General features: G+C 51.6%; 1 protein-coding gene across 6 annotated transcripts in view; it reads left to right on the plus strand.

Annotated features, from left to right (window-relative positions):
• MED15 (mediator complex subunit 15) overlaps window positions 1–15,092 on the plus strand; it is a 63,744-nt gene that overhangs the window by 39,077 nt on the left and 9,575 nt on the right. For 4 of the 6 annotated variants that reach the window (XM_078060672.1, XM_078060674.1, XM_036104292.2 and 1 more), the window contains 5 exons: window positions 1,137–1,349; window positions 3,703–3,825; window positions 8,946–9,190; window positions 10,291–10,611; window positions 11,691–11,819. In XM_078060672.1, coding sequence (XP_077916798.1) covers window positions 1,137–1,349; window positions 3,703–3,825; window positions 8,946–9,190; window positions 10,291–10,611; window positions 11,691–11,819 — 1,031 coding nt within the window. The remainder of the gene's footprint in view (window positions 1–1,136; window positions 1,350–3,702; window positions 3,826–8,945; window positions 9,191–10,290; window positions 10,612–11,690; window positions 11,820–15,092) is intronic. The other 2 variants (XM_078060673.1, XM_036104294.2) reach the window with 1 other exon arrangement.

Raw genomic sequence — 15,092 nt, forward strand, 5'->3', positions numbered from 1 at the left:
TTTTTTTTTTTATTTTTTATTTTAAGACTTTATCACATGGCAACTGTGTTGATTCAGCCCTGGTCTTGCTGACCGAGCTGCCAGTGAGGGGGGTTAGCGAATCCATGATGGCCATCTGAGCTCTGCTCTGTCAGGAAGGGAGCCAGCCTGGCGCGCTGTTTTTCTTACCACAGGCAGCACAGCTGTAAATGCTGGGTGCCCAGGCTTGCCTCGGCCAAGCTGGTTGCCCCTCTTTCCCCGTTGGGCTCTCTCGGCATGTGCAGGAATTATCAGCCAGCCAGGGCTGGGTGGGATAAAGAGCATGTGGCCAGGAAAATGTGTGGGTTCTTGGCCTTGAAGCGTAGGTTCCTTTGGCACCTGGTTGTGCGCCGGGTACGCTGGCTGGGCCTTACCTGTCTATAGGTAGTCATTTGCCTTGAGTTTACACTGTTCTGACAAGAGCCTTGGGCTCCTTGTTCCAGGTCATGGCATTGCTCACTGAGCACAGTCGGCTGCCTCCTGGCAGGCATCACTGTGCCTTGTGGCACTCTGTGGACCCTTTCCCCATCCCTCCTGCACACCTTAGCTTATTTTGGTGTGGTGTCCTGAGAATTCCTTAGCAGGGGTCCTGCACAGACTTAGCAGAGGTGGGCTTCTGGTGTACAAGGAGACTTGTAACTTCCCCAAGAGAACATCTGTCTGTGCCTCCTCAGTTCTCTGGCCCACAGGGTCTTTCTTACCATGAAGAAGGACCTGCTATCCTTTGTTGTTTTTGGGGTTCCCAGCTGGGTCTCACCCAGCAGGAGGAGTATACAGCCAGGAGGGATGGGGGCTGCTACATGCCTTCAAGGGCTTGTTTGTCCCTCAGCATTAGGACCCTGGCACAGGCCAGGCTAGGGTTTGAGATGTGTTCCCTGCCCAGGAGGGCTCATGATCCAGGAGCAAAGACATACACACTGGCATTTGGGCTCCTGGGGTGTGATGGGCAATTGTGGGCCCAAAGGCTCCCATGACTCTGGCCGTTCACCGCTTGGGGCTTTGAGGGAGTCGTGCCTGCAGGTGGGAGGAAGTGTGTGCTCTGTGAGGCCTCATAGCCTTCGGAGCCTTGCCGTTCAGCAGGCACTCGGCTGAGACGCTGTGCCCTTGTGTTCCCACAGACCCTATGAATGCGCTACAGAGCCTGACTGGTGGGCCTGCTGCGGGAGCAGCTGGAATCGGCATGCCTTCTCGGGGCCCAGGACAGTCTCTGGGCGGGATGGGTGGCCTTGGCACCATGGGGCAGCCGATGCCGCTCTCAGGGCAGCCCCCCCCAGGCACCTCGGGGATGGCCCCCCACGGCATGGCCGTTGTGTCTACAGCAGCACCACAGAGTGAGTACCATGCTTCTCTGAGAGCCTGCCACTTTCTTTGCAGGTGATGTGCATTTTATTCCTTTGCTTAGGATGGTATTGAGAAAAGCTTGGAGAAACTCCCAAGTAGCTCTGTCTTTTTATCTTTGTTGTGTATGGAGAGAAAAAGTTCCAAACCTTCTTCGGGCTATCAGAAGGGTTAAGTGACACCGAGGCCCTCCTCCTACCTCTGAGCAGGAGTGGAGGACCCAGAGGAGATTGGAGTAGTCTGGGACTCCATCCAAAGGGTTGTGTTTTGTAGCTGAAATAGACACAGTCATGTCTCAGGCTGTTGTCACCCACAAAGCAGTGCTGTCAGCACCCCACAGCGCCCAGAAGGCCCCCATCTCGGGAGCCATTCCTTCCAATGCTGCCCTTGCCCCGTGGCCAGGCTTCCCTTCCCTAAAGGAGGTACCTCGCCCTCTTTGCACTTCTTTGCAGGACCCAGCCCCTTGGCCCCTCCATGCAGCTGCTCCAGCTGGGAGTGTGTGGCGTGGGTCTCCCTCTTCTTTCCGGGGCCTGTCTTATTGGCCCTTTGATTTTCATAAGCAGTGATTCAGCACTCAGAGTGCACTTCAGTACTGAAAAGTGCTTTGGTACTTTTCTCCCCTTTGCATTTATTTTTTTGTATGTATTTTTTGAAATAGTCAAAGAGTCACAGGAAGTTGCAGAATGGCCATATAGAGTGCCCATGTGCCCTTCACCCAACTTCCCCGATGCTAACCTCTAAGTTTAAGTACATTGTCAAAACTGAGAAATGAACGTTGCGACGGTGCTGCCAACTCAGGTGGCCTTTTTTCAGACATCACCAGTTTTTACAAGCATTCTTGCTCACGAGCTGACGTGCGTATAGTTCCGTGAGATTTTATCACGTGTGGTATCACCACCACAGTCAGCATGCAGGACTGTTCCATCACCAGTAGCAAGCTGTTGTGTTATCTCTTAATAATCCCACCCTCCTTCCAACTTCAAGTCCTCGCAACCACTGATCTATTCCACGTTGCTATAATTATGTCACTTTGCAAATGTTACATCAGTGGAATCGCGCAATGTTTGACATTTTGAGACTGGCTTTTTTTCACTCAGTGTAATGCCTTCGAGATTCTCCAAGTTGCATCAGTAAATCATTCCTGTTCGTTGCTGAATTGTATTCTATGGACGGGGTATACCATGGTTTACTTATCCATTCGCCCTTGAAGGACGTTGGGTTGTTTCCAGGTTTGGGCTGTTACAAATAAAGGTGCTGCGACCATGATTCATGTACAGGTTGTGATGTTTCAATGTATTTTTCTCACGCATCGCTCATAGTAACCCTCCGAAGAGGGCAGTGTCCCTGCGTCTGCTTTGCCCGCTAGAGCTGGGGTTGAGCCCGAGCACCCCCGTTCTTTGTGTTGAGTTTCCTGTGGGAGCATCACTTTGCTCTTCGCAGAGGTCATGTGCAACCTCATGCCCACCCACTGCTGCACCAGAACCCTCCATCCCCAGGCATCCCCTTCCTTTTTGGATCATCATTCTCTTCTTACTGATGTCTTGCCATCTGATACTCATCTCTTCGCTTGATTGTTCATCTCCAGCTGTTGTGTCCCCTCTTCTCTAGTAGCATACCCGACACATGTGCGGGCCGGCTTATGGAAGGATGCCCAGGAGAAGTACCAGTTCTGGCTCTTTTTTTATGTTATGCTCTGGTTGAACCTTTTTTTTTTTTTTTTAAATCACACACTTATATTTTATAATAAAAAATAGTTTTAAAGTGTATGAGTTTAGAATGCTACCATTATTTGCCTTGTGGTCTCACTCCTAAGACTTCGTCAGTTCAGTGGCAAAGCTTGGGCATCCTGCCCACACCCTCCCCAATCTGACCTTGGCCCACATCCTGTTTTCAGCTTCTGAGGGACCTGGTCTTCTGTGTAGGTTGATGTGGGTTCTCTACTTTCATGTCCCACTGCTGCCTTTCAGAGTCCCTCCCTCTCTGCCTTGGCCCTCTTGCCTGCTTGGTCTAGCTGAAGTAGGTGTTGTGGCCCTTTGGGAATTTGTTACTCCCTTCTGACAGTTTCTCCAAATGCCACTGTGTGATTAAGGCAGCTTCAGGACAGGGCCTGGGTCAGAGGTTTTGCAAAGGTTCTTAAAGGATAGTCCAGGGCAAGCTGTGATAGTCTCTGGGTGCCCTGGATCAGTCATGGAAACAAACCACTGACTAAGTGAGGCCGGGGGCTTGAATACAGCATTAGAAGGGAGACTTACTTTTCACTCTACATTTCTGTTCCTCAGTGAATTTTATATCATGTGCCTATAAAACCAACTTTGAAAATAAGGCCTATTTCTGGCTCTTTGACAGACTGGATGCTGAGGAACTGTCCTCCTTCTAGACAACTAGATCCTAGCTGCATTGGATTGTTGGGCCAGCAGAAGGTAGGGCGATTTGCCTGCTGTGCCTTGGCCCACTGCAAGATTGGGGAAAGTAAGTCTGGCATCCCTCTGTCTAGTGGGATTTGTGCTGGGGCCTTTGACATCTCTAGCTCCCCCAGAAGCAAGGGCAGATTGGAGGACAGTGCCCCCAGTTTAGGCCTGTGGGAATTGCAGATTAAGGTCAAGCAGTGAGCACACAATCAAAGAGCAGCAGGCCTGAAAGAAAGCAGAGACACCATGAGGAGGAATAGAAACAATAAACAGATGTGGAGATGCCCAGGGACCACACACATAACCATTGCTAGCTATGGGCTTGGCCTGATTAAAGAAATCAAGGATGGAATTTCAAATGAACAGGCACTGTGATACCTGGTGGAGTGACCAAGCAGCTTTGAGAAGGAACCAAGTAGAACTTGTAGAAACGAGAAATATGATTATTGAAACTAGAAAGTGGAAATGAATGAACAACAGATAAGATACAACTGAAGAAAGAATTTGTGGACTGGAGACAACATTTGAAGAAATGATCTAGAATGGAGCCCAGAGAAGGGGACATGGAAAATAGGAGGGTAAGAAATGCAGAGGATAAGGGGCACCTGGCTGGCTCAGGTCATGATCTCAGGATCATTAGATCAAGCCCCATGTCGGACTCCACGCTGGGCATGGAGTCTGCTTAAGAGTCTCTGTCCCTCCCCCCGCCCCCCAAAGAAATGCAGAGGATAAAATCAGAGTCTAACAACTAATAAAAGGACCAAGTGGAGAGAACAGAAGCACACCGGTATATGAGGAGATGGTGGCTAGAAAAGCCCCGTGGTCCTGTGCAGGATGAATAAGGCATCCATGCCTTAACCTATTTTGGGGGAAACCACAGAACACCAAAGGCCAGAGGAATATCTTAGAAATAGCCAGTTTCTAGAAAGGAGCAAGAAGTAGACTCAGTGGACTTGGTGATGGTGTCCAGAAGAGAGTAGGAGGTTGTCAGAGCCCTGGGGATAGAGCTGCTGACCACAGTTGTGTGCCAGCAAAACTCCCAAGGCTTCGGGGGAAGCAGACATTTTCAATAAACAAAGCCCAAGAGACCTTCACTAAAAGGTTTTTTATTTTTATTTATTTATTTAAAAAATTTTTTTTAAGATTTTCATTTTTTGTCAGAAAGAGAACACACAAGCAGGGGTAGTGGCAGGCAGAGGGAGCAGCAGGTTCCCCGCTGAGCAGGGAGCCCGATGCAGGACTCAGTCCCCAGGACCTGGAGATCACGACCCGAGCTGAAGGCAGATGCCCAACCGACTGAGCCACCCAGGCGTCCCTAAAAGGTTTTTTATTTGCTCACCATTTCCTCTTACCTCTCAGACCATCCTTCCTGTGATGTCAGATGTAAAATGGGAGAAGAAACGTTTTTTTTATGTAAGGTAGCGAGCGTGTGTAAATCTAAACCAGTGATTCTCATCTATTTTGTACCCTGGGGGATATTTGGCAATGTTTGGAAACATTTTGGATGTTACAACTGTGGGGTTGCTCCTGGCATCTAGCGTAGAAGCCAGAGATGCTGCTAAACCTCTTAAGTATGCAGGACAGCGCCCCACAACATAGAATTGTCTGTCCCAAAATATTCATTGGGACAAGGTTGAGAATCCTTGGTGGTTTATAAACAAAAATCACCTTTGTAAAATAATAATGCTCCCAGCTAACTATACAGACATGCTACATTGCAAGCACTATTTTGAGTGTTTTATCTATAACAGATTTTTAATTCTTAGTGTGTGTAGGTACTATTATTGTCTCTTTTCCACAGCTGAGGAGACTGAGGCACAGAGCAGTGACAGAGTTGGGATTTGAGTGCAGGCAGTCCGGGTCAGAGGCTGTACTCCAGCCATTATTTTGTCCTGCCCTTTTTTTTTTTTTTTGAAGATTTTATTTATTTATTTGAGAGAGAAGGAATGAGACAGAGAGAGCATGAGGGGGGGTGGGTCAGAGGGAGAAGCAGACTCCCCGCCGAGCTGGGAGTCCGATGCGGGACTCGATCCTAGGACTCCAGGATCATGACCTGAGCTGAAGGCAGTCACTTAACCAACTGAGCCACCCACGCACCCTGTCCTGCCCTTTTTTTTTTAATTTATTATTATTATTTTTTTTAATTTATTATTTTTTAAAGATTTTATTTATTTATTGGGGGGTGGAGCATGAGTGGGGAGGGAGGAGCAGAGGGAGAGGGAGAAGCAGGCTCCCCGCTGAGCAGGGAGCCCAATGCAGAGCTCGATCCCAGGACCCCGAGATCATCACCTGAGCCAAAGGCAGACACTTAACCAACTGAGCCACCCAGGCGCCCCACTGTCCTGCCTCTTAATGTAAGTGTGCTATGTGGGTGTAAGAAGATAAACAGGGACCAAACTAAATAGAAGTCAGGAAGTGTATCCAAGGATAGATACCAGGTCTATCATGTGCATGTGGAACCTACTTTAAAAAAGAGTGTTCTGAGGTTCTTGTATTTGGGAAAGAGATTAAAATATGGGTATATTTGGGGCGCCTGGGTGGCTCAGTCGTTAAGCGTCTGCCTTCAGCTCAGGTCATGATCCCAGGGTCCTGGGATGAAGCCCCACATCCATCTCCCTGCTCAGCGGGAGGCCTGCTTCTATCTCTCCCACTCCCTCTGCTTGTGTTCCCTCTCTTGCTGTCTCTCTCTCTGTCAAATAAATAAATAAAATCTTTAAAAAATATATGGGTATATTTTATACTTTGGTCAGTTAAATATGCATGATGAAATTGAAAAAATAATTGCTTTAAAAAAGGAAAAGGAAAAAGAGAAAGCAATTGCCAAAACAATAGAAATAGTTTGTAAATCCCAAACCAGTAGGAAAAAGGAGAATAAGAAAAAACCAAAAATCCAAACGACATGCAAAATTCAGCTCAACCATCCAACAAAAATATAATCCAGAAGGCGCCTGGCTGGTTGTCGGTGGAGCGTGTAACTCTTAATCTCAAGGTTGTGGGTTCGAGCTCCGTGTTGACTGTAGAGATTACTTGAAAATTAAATCTCTAAAAAAAAAAAAAACCACACGCACACATATATATACACATATATATAAAATTCAGAAAAGGAGGAAAAAATTTGTCAGTTCTATCTCAGTAAAGCTGGAAAACAAAAAAATGGAGGGAAAGAAGCTTAGAAAAGGAAATAAGTTGAGAAATACAAGTAATTGCAATATATGTGAGTAGACAGAACTTTCCTGCTAAAAGATAGGAAATGTGAGATTGAGTGTAAATGAAAGGCAACAGTACAGCTGTATTATCTTTACAAGAAACCCACCTAGAATATAAGATACGGAAAGATTTTAAAATGAAAGCTGTATCGGGCAGCTCCTCTTCTCAGTTATTGATAGTTACGCAGACGACAGGGGATGCATTTAGCGAAGATTGGAACAGCGTCATCATCTAGGCATGTGGATGGAACAAATATACTTACAAGAATAAACCATAAAGCAAGCCTCAACACTCTCAGAGTAGGCTGCCATACACACAGTATCTTCTCTCCATCAAAGAGAAATCTGTAACGAAAAGATAAATTTAAAAATTCATACACCAGCAGAATGGCTAAAATAACACTCCCAAATGCTGGCAAGGATGAGAAGAAACTGGATCACTCATACAATGCTGGTGGGAATGTAAAATGGTTCAGCTTCTTTAAAAATTAAACATACAACTCTGCAGTTGCACTCTTGGGCATCTATCCCAGAGACATGAAAACTTACAGTCCCACAAAAACCTGTACACGAATGTTCATGGCAGCATTATGATAGCCCAAATCTGCGATCACTTCCAAATGTCCTTTATGGTATGAATGGTTGAACAGAGATACCTGTATCATGGAATATGACTTGGCAGTGAAAAGGCAAGAGCTACTGATATTCATTACATCCTGGATGGTCTTCAGGGAATCAAGCTAAATGAAAAAGCCAGTCATCTTATAGAGCCCCCACTTACATAACATTTTTGAAGTGACAAAATATTAGAAACAGAGGGCACCTTAGTGGTTCCCCGGGGTGCTGAAGGGGGTGACGCCAGGTGGTGCTGGGGGATCCCTGTGGTGTTGGAGCTGTTCAATAACTTGAGTCCAGTAGTGGCTGAATCTACCCAGGTGAGGAAATTGTATAGAACTTTATACACACACCCACACATATGAGCGCACATTCTGATTGTGTTATGATGTTATAATTTTACAAAATGATACCGTTGGGGAAACTGGGTGAAGTGTACAAAGGATCTCTCTGGATTATTTCCTTTTTTTAAATAACAAATTTACTGAAATATAATTCACATTCTTGTGGTTCACCCATTTAAAGTGCAACATTCAGTGATTTTTTTTTTTTTAAAGATTTTATTTATTTCTTTGAGAGCGCGTGCACAAGCCGGGGGAGTGGTAGGCAGAGGGAGAGGGAGAAGCAGGCTCCCTGCTGAGCAGGGAGCCCCAGGCGGGGCTCAATCCCAGGACCCCGAGATCATGACCTGAGCCGAAGGGGGACGCTTAACCGACTGAGCCACCCAGGCGCCCCATGTTCAGTGATTTTTAAGCATATTCACAGAGTTGTGCAAGATTTGAACACCACAGTCAATGTTAGAACATTTTCATCACCCCAGAAGAAACTGAACCACAAAAAATCTTGTAAATGTTTGCTCATATCAGCATGACCCATAACCACCAAAAGGTGGAAAACAGTCCAGATGTCCATCAGCTGATGGGTGGTTAAACAAAATGTATCCAAATCTTGGAACACCGTTAGGAGATAAAGAGAAATGAAAGGCACGTGCAACAGGGGTGACCCTTGTAGATATTACTCTAAACAAAAGAAGCCAGTCACAAAGACCACATACTGTGAGATGCCACTGATAAATGTCCATTATAGGCAACTGCATAGAGACAGAAAGTAGCCCAGTGGTTGCCAGAGGCTGGGCCTCTTGGCCACTGGAAAGACTTAGTGGGCCCTTTTCTCTCCTCTCTGTTGTCAGAGAGAAATTCCGAATAGTACGTTCCGTAATGAACACAGACGCTGCGGCCGGCGCCCCCGTGGGGCTCTCCTGACCGGGGCGCCGGCGTCCGGCGCCTGTGGGCGCTTCGGGCGCGTGCCCTCCGTCCCCGCGCGCCGCCGCGCCCCGCCTGACTCGCCGCTCTGCCTGCAGCCCAGCTGCAGCTCCAGCAGGTGGCGCTGCAGCAGCAGCAGCAGCAGTTCCAGCAGCAGCAGGTGGCGCTGCAGCAGCAGCAGCAGCAACAGCAGCAGCAGCAGCAGCAGCAGCAGTTCCAGGCCCAGCAGAATGCCATGCAGCAGCAGTTCCAGGCGGTGGTGCAGCAGCAGCAGCAGCAGCTCCAGCAGCAGCAGCAGCAGCAGCAACACCTGATTAAATTGCATCATCAAAACCAGCAGCAGGTACTAGGTGCCCCGGCTCCCGTGCTCAGCCCCCTCCCCTCCCCCCCGCCCGAACCCTGTGGTCCTGGAGCCCTGGACACGCACCAGCCACAGGGCTGGGTCGGAGGCGGCCACAGCGCCTCCTGACGCCCGGTGCCCCGGCTTCCTCCGCTGGGGGCTTCCCGCAGAGCCCAGGATCAGGAGGAGAGAGAGGCCCCAACTTGTCAGGAGGGCACTGGGATGGCACGAGGAGGGCCTCTCTGTCAGGCTTGGTGTCTGGCCGCGGGCCTACTGTGTGCAGGGGGTGGGGGGCCCTGGATCCATGAAGGCTTCCGGGTGCAAGCGATTCGTGTAGGAGTTAACCGAAGCAAGAAGTGAGAAGAGCACGCCAAGGTGCAGGAATGCCTGAGCCGTCCTGTGAGCGTGTTTCTGTTGAGCACTTGCATGCCTCCAGTTTTGTCTCTGAGTGTTTTGGTGTCTGGACACAGCTCTGACCGGACCTCATCTCTCCCGTGGGGGAATGGCAGTGTCACATTAGAAGCTCTGCTTAGAAGAAACTGTTTTCTTCCTCCCGTGGTTGGCAGGCAGCATCTAGACGTATTAAGCATCCATCGTCAGGTCTGCTCTTGGGTGAGGGAGGGAAGACCTGAGGGGACCTCTCCCACTTGCCCACCCTTCCCAGGCCTTGGCTTGCTGCCTCCATTTCCCAGCGGCCCCCCTCCTGGGTCTTGGAGGCCCCCTCCCCCAGAGCTGACCGTGGGCCTTGGTCCCACTTTTCCTCCTCATCCTGGATAGCGGATGTTGGCTGTCTTCCCAAGGCTCGTGCTGCTGCCCACTCTAGTGACCAGACAAGCATCCCCGGGGAGGCCTCAGAGGTCGGCAGCCACCCGAGCGCTTACCCCCAGCTTCTGTGGGGCTGCACCTCCACGTAACCCTTCCTAAAACCCTCTGGGTCCTTCCCTCGCACCTCCACTCTCTCAGACTCAGATGCAGCCAGCGTCCGATGGCCAGGGCACAGGCACACACTCGGCGTGTCCTCGGTGCCCTGTGAGGCAGCCCAGGCAGGCTCCCCGGGCCCAGAGGCGGGCGGGGTGACCGAGTCCGGCTCCTTCTGCCCGTAGATACAGCAACAGCAGCAGCTACAGCGGATGGCACAGCTGCAGCTGCAGCAACAGCAGCAACAGCAAGCTTTGCAGGCCCAGCCGCCGCTCCAGCAGCCGCCGATGCAGCAGCCGCAGCCTCCCCCCTCGCAGGCCCTGCCCCAGCAGCTGCAGCCCATGCACCACCCGCAGCACCACCAGCCGCCACCGCCACCGCAGCAGCCACCGGTTGCTCAGAACCAGCCATCGCAGCTCCCGCCGCAGTCACAGACACAGCCTCTGGTGTCCCAGGCTCCGGCCCTCCCCGGACAGATGCTGTATGCCCAGCCACAGCTGAAGCTCGTGAGTACCCGTGGCCGGCAGCTGTTTCCGGGGCTCCGGGGCTAGGGCCAGCATGTCCTCTTCCAGCACTGGGACGCGGGTGGCTCTTACCCGTGCTGGCCTCTGCACCCAGCTTGGCAAGGGAGCGTGCGTTCCAAGAGCTGCTGTACCCCGCACAGAAGCGTCCCTGCTGCTGGGCAGCAGTGTTCTTCCGAGCAGCCTGCCTGATTCCAGCAGCGGCCGTGGCGTTGTAAGACTTGGTGATCAGGTGGTCAGCAGCACGCGTGTTCCCGCTGTGAGGGAGGGTGTGCGGCCTCCCTGAGCGTCCACAGTGGTTTGCTAACTGCTCAGAGTTACGTTCTGCGCAAAGATCCCTGTTGTTACCATATTTGTGAGGAAGGGTATTAACAGAAAATAGTGTTATTGTCGGTCTTATTATGCATCGCTGTACAAAGCAAATACAGTCAGTGACATTTATACAGAGGACACAATATTGGCGTCAAGTCAGGGGGAGCTGTGTCAAGGGGCCATTTTAATAGTTTTTTTCAGCTCATTTCCTTGGTTTTCGTGGACTTTGCTGTTTTTGATTCATTGAGTGGGGTGGGGATGGGCCATGCTTGGACTGAGTGGCGGGTAAATGGGAGGCCCACGGGGCCAGGCTGGAAGGCTGGGGCGGGTCGTGAGAAGCAAGGTATGGTCACACCTGTCACCTGGGGACCAGCCCCGGTTTCATTTGAGGAGTAGGGGCTTTAAATGGGGCTCTTGCAGACCATGAGTGTGCTTGGCCCAGAAGTCGAGCAGGCTGGGCTTTGCACTTGGCCTTGGGAACCATCGCTTTGTTTGCAGCAGTAGATGGTAGGGGTGGCTGTACGGTGACACCCCAGTGGGAGGGCCATGCTGCTCATCGTAGTTAGGGGAGGTGGGGCTCGGCTCAGAGCCAGGCTGGGATGGGACACTTCTAATGAGATATGGGTAAGGTCAGCAAGGTGACATCAGAGCCAGTGAAGTCATGACGATCCCGTCCCTTCTCATGAAAATCTTCAAGATTCAGAGCTCCCGCAGAAGTAGTGTCCAGATCGCCTTCTCCCGTCCTGTCTCAGGTGCGAACTCCGATGGTGGTGCAGCAGCCGCAGGTGCAGCCCCAGGTGCAGCAGGTGCAGCCCCAGGTGCAGCAGCAGACGGCGGTACCGACAGCACAGGCCTCCCAGATCGTGGGCTCCGGAGTGCAGGTGAGGGCCTTCGCGGCCAAGGGCTTCCATAGTTGCTGGCAGGTGCCTGTCCACCTGTGCGTGGAGCTAGATGTCAGGCACCCTCCGGTGAGGGGCCTGGTTGGATCAGGGGCAGTCTGGGAGCCAGTCCTGGGGGTCCTCGAGCTGGCCAGCTCGCCTTGGTCCTATCGGAGCCCGCCCACCTCTCTTCAGACACCCTCCATCTTCCCCCTTCCCTCCTTCTCTGAGAACACGTGTGGGAGAGGGTAGCGCTGGGGTCTCAGCCTTGCCTCGGCTCGGAGCACAGGGCTGGCGGGCGGTGCACGGGAACAGAAGAGCACCAGCAGACCGCACAGGCTTGTGCTGCGGCCGCTCGCCGGCTGGCTGCCAGGGCTGGCCCTCTGTGCAGAGACATGTAGCTGAGGCCCTCCATGCCCACCCTCTGCGTACTGGATGTTGATGGGGCAGAGTAGGCCTTGCCCGGCCTTTCCCAGTAGCGGCCAGATTCTTGTTGGTGTTTGGGGTTAGGGATCGGGCCTCGTGATTTTTCCACAGACCCCCCCCGCTCCTGCTGGTGCCGAGGAGGGGAGACGTCTGGTCAGTCAGTGTTACTTTACACTGAGTGCTTATGAATGTATTCTGCTGTCCTTAATTACTGTCTTGTTCTTGGACCCTGAAATGATTTCCAGTTTTTTGCGGTTACTGATAACGCGTGTCCTGATGCATGGCCAGGTTCTGGTGGTTCTGTGAGAAAAGCGCTGGGGGCAGGGGGCCCGAGCACACAGCCCTCCATGCCTCGTCTCTCAGGTCTGCCCTCCCAGACAGAGCAGAAGAGAGGTGCCCCGTCACGCTCACCAGTGCTGTGAGCCTGATGGGTGACTACAGCTCTCAAGCTGGGGTAAAGGTTAGTGTTTTGGTGTTCCAGGAAAATCAATGAGCCCTGAGCCCAGGCTCTGTTTTATCTGACATAACTTGTGTAAATGAAAAGTGATGTCATCATCACCCATCGTGGGATTTACTAGAACACGACAAGAGAACTGCACTAAACTTCCTTTTCTCCCCTTTTCTCCCCTAAACTTTACCTGTGACTGTAGATAAATCCAGAACAGAATGTGTCTCCATTTCCAAAAATGCCTAGGCTTTTGTCTCTTAACCTTCTATTCTGTTAGTATATGGAAATTTAACTACAGTTCTCAAGTTACAGGGACTTGTCCTCCAAGGCACACTTCCCTGATGTGTGTGCAGGTAACCCGGCTGCTGTACAGTGATCTTGCACTGAGCCTTGTTGCACTACTCGGACCTCGGTCTCCTCTTCCCCAGGCCCTGTTGCCCAGTGACCTGCGGGGGAGCAGGCCTGTAGCCTGCAGGGTGGACTTTGAATCCTTTCTGGGTAGATGGGTGTTGGGAGTAGTGAGCATAGCTGCTCGTGAGAATGAATGGAAGGAGTTGCTGGTTGTTGGCTGTGCGGCTCGTGTGATCCAGTAAACGCTACCGATGTGTTTTCCGTTAGGATTTGTGATTAAAAGAAAATGAACTTTCCCTCTCAGGAGGTCTCAGTTACAAGAAAAACAGTCAGTAGCAGATTAGATTTAAGCTTTTCATTCCTTATTACTTTTATTTTTTCCTGAAAAAAGTCTCCACCTCTCTCATACCACCTGACTGACTTCTCAAGGCCTTTCTTCCTCTGGAAGGGGTGCTATTGAGTTGCCAGCAGGAGCTCCTCTGAAGGCAGCGCTGGTTGTAAATGGACACTGTTCACCGTTGCTCCAGCTGACCACAGGCCAGAGAGCCAGTCCCAGGGACACTTGCTTTCGGCCCCACGCTCAGTGCGGGCAGTGGGCCCTCCAGGGGAGGACAGGCGTGTTTCCCAGAGTACCCTATGAGTGCTCACACACCCCACCAATGTCCCACTTTGTGTCTGACGGCCTGGTGGGCTCTATGGGACTGTGCCTGAGTTTTGGCTGACACCGGGAGAGTGGCCTCCTGGCCTCCCACCCTGGCAGGTTTTTGTTGTGTGGCTGTAGGAGCATCCCCTCCCCAGCCCAGCAGGTTGGCATCTGCCACTGCTTGTGTCACCCCCCAGTGCCCAGTGCATGTGACCAGTGGGTATGAGTATGGAACACGCATGTGATGCCAGAGGCTTCTTGGAAGAGCAGGCCCTTGTCCTGCTTCAGAGCCCTGTCCCTGGCACACCTGCCGTAGGGACTGAATGGCCATCCGTGCCACCCTGGTCTCAGAGACCAGCTCACAAGCCTCCTGTGACAGAGGTTTTCGTTTGGGTTTTTCTCGGATCTGCTTCCTTTCTGATCCTGGCCCTGCTGTTTTAGTTGGTTTCATCTTAACACTTGTGAGTGCATGCAGACCCTGCTCTCCAGGGACCAAGTGCAGGCTCCATTCCCCGACTCGGAGCCCAGAGCTAGGGTGCCAAGGCCACGGGAGACCACCGGGCTCCCATCAACACAAGCCAGGCCCAGACTCACAGCTGTGCTCAGCCTGCCTTGCCACCTTTATGCTCCTAGAAGTATATGTGGATGAGGAGAGCAGTTCCAGAGCATGCTGGAGTTCTGGAGTCTGCAGTCATCTTGTATGCTTAGAACAGACCTGACTTGCATCCTTATAGAGGTGTACCTGGGGGGTACAGAGTGCCAGGCTTCCCTTGCCTGCCCCGCCATGATTGTCCTTACAGAAGGAAACCAGTTCCCTGAAAGCCTGAGGAGAGGAGGATGGTTTGAGTTCAGGCCCTCAGAGGCATTTTGATCAGGCACTTTGACTCCTAAGAAGGAGAGATGCTACGAGCCGGCTTATGTGGACTCTTCTGTTTTAATGATGGTCAACTTCTCATAGTGACTCTGGTGGAGTGCTCTCTTTCAGAGTCTGTCCCCAGAGCCTAGTCTCCCAGAACCACCCCCATGGCCCATGAGGTCGGGCCCTGAGGGCTCTGTGGGCCCATCAGCAGATCAGAGGTTTGTTGAAGGAGTGCAGCCACCAGGACAGAGAGGGTCTGGAGGCAGCATTCATGGAAGCTCCAGTGGACTCTTGATGCCTACACAGGCCTCAGTGTTGTGGGCTGGGACATTTAGGCCAGGCTGCCCCGAGCCCCAAACACCCCTCACCCATGGGCGCTCCCTGTCTCAGAGGTGGCACACCCCTCTGCACTCGCCCACGCACTGTGTTTCTTTGGCGGGATCACTTTGTTTTCCCTCTGACCTCAAGATGATCACCACAGCCTTGGCCTGAGATGGGGTGCAAGTAGGAGCCCAGTTCCTGCCCACCACCCCCCAGCTGCCGCCCAGT

This window comes from Halichoerus grypus, chromosome 13 (assembly GCF_964656455.1).
Source record: "Halichoerus grypus chromosome 13, mHalGry1.hap1.1, whole genome shotgun sequence".
In the NCBI taxonomy this organism is placed as follows: Eukaryota; Metazoa; Chordata; class Mammalia; order Carnivora; family Phocidae; genus Halichoerus; species Halichoerus grypus.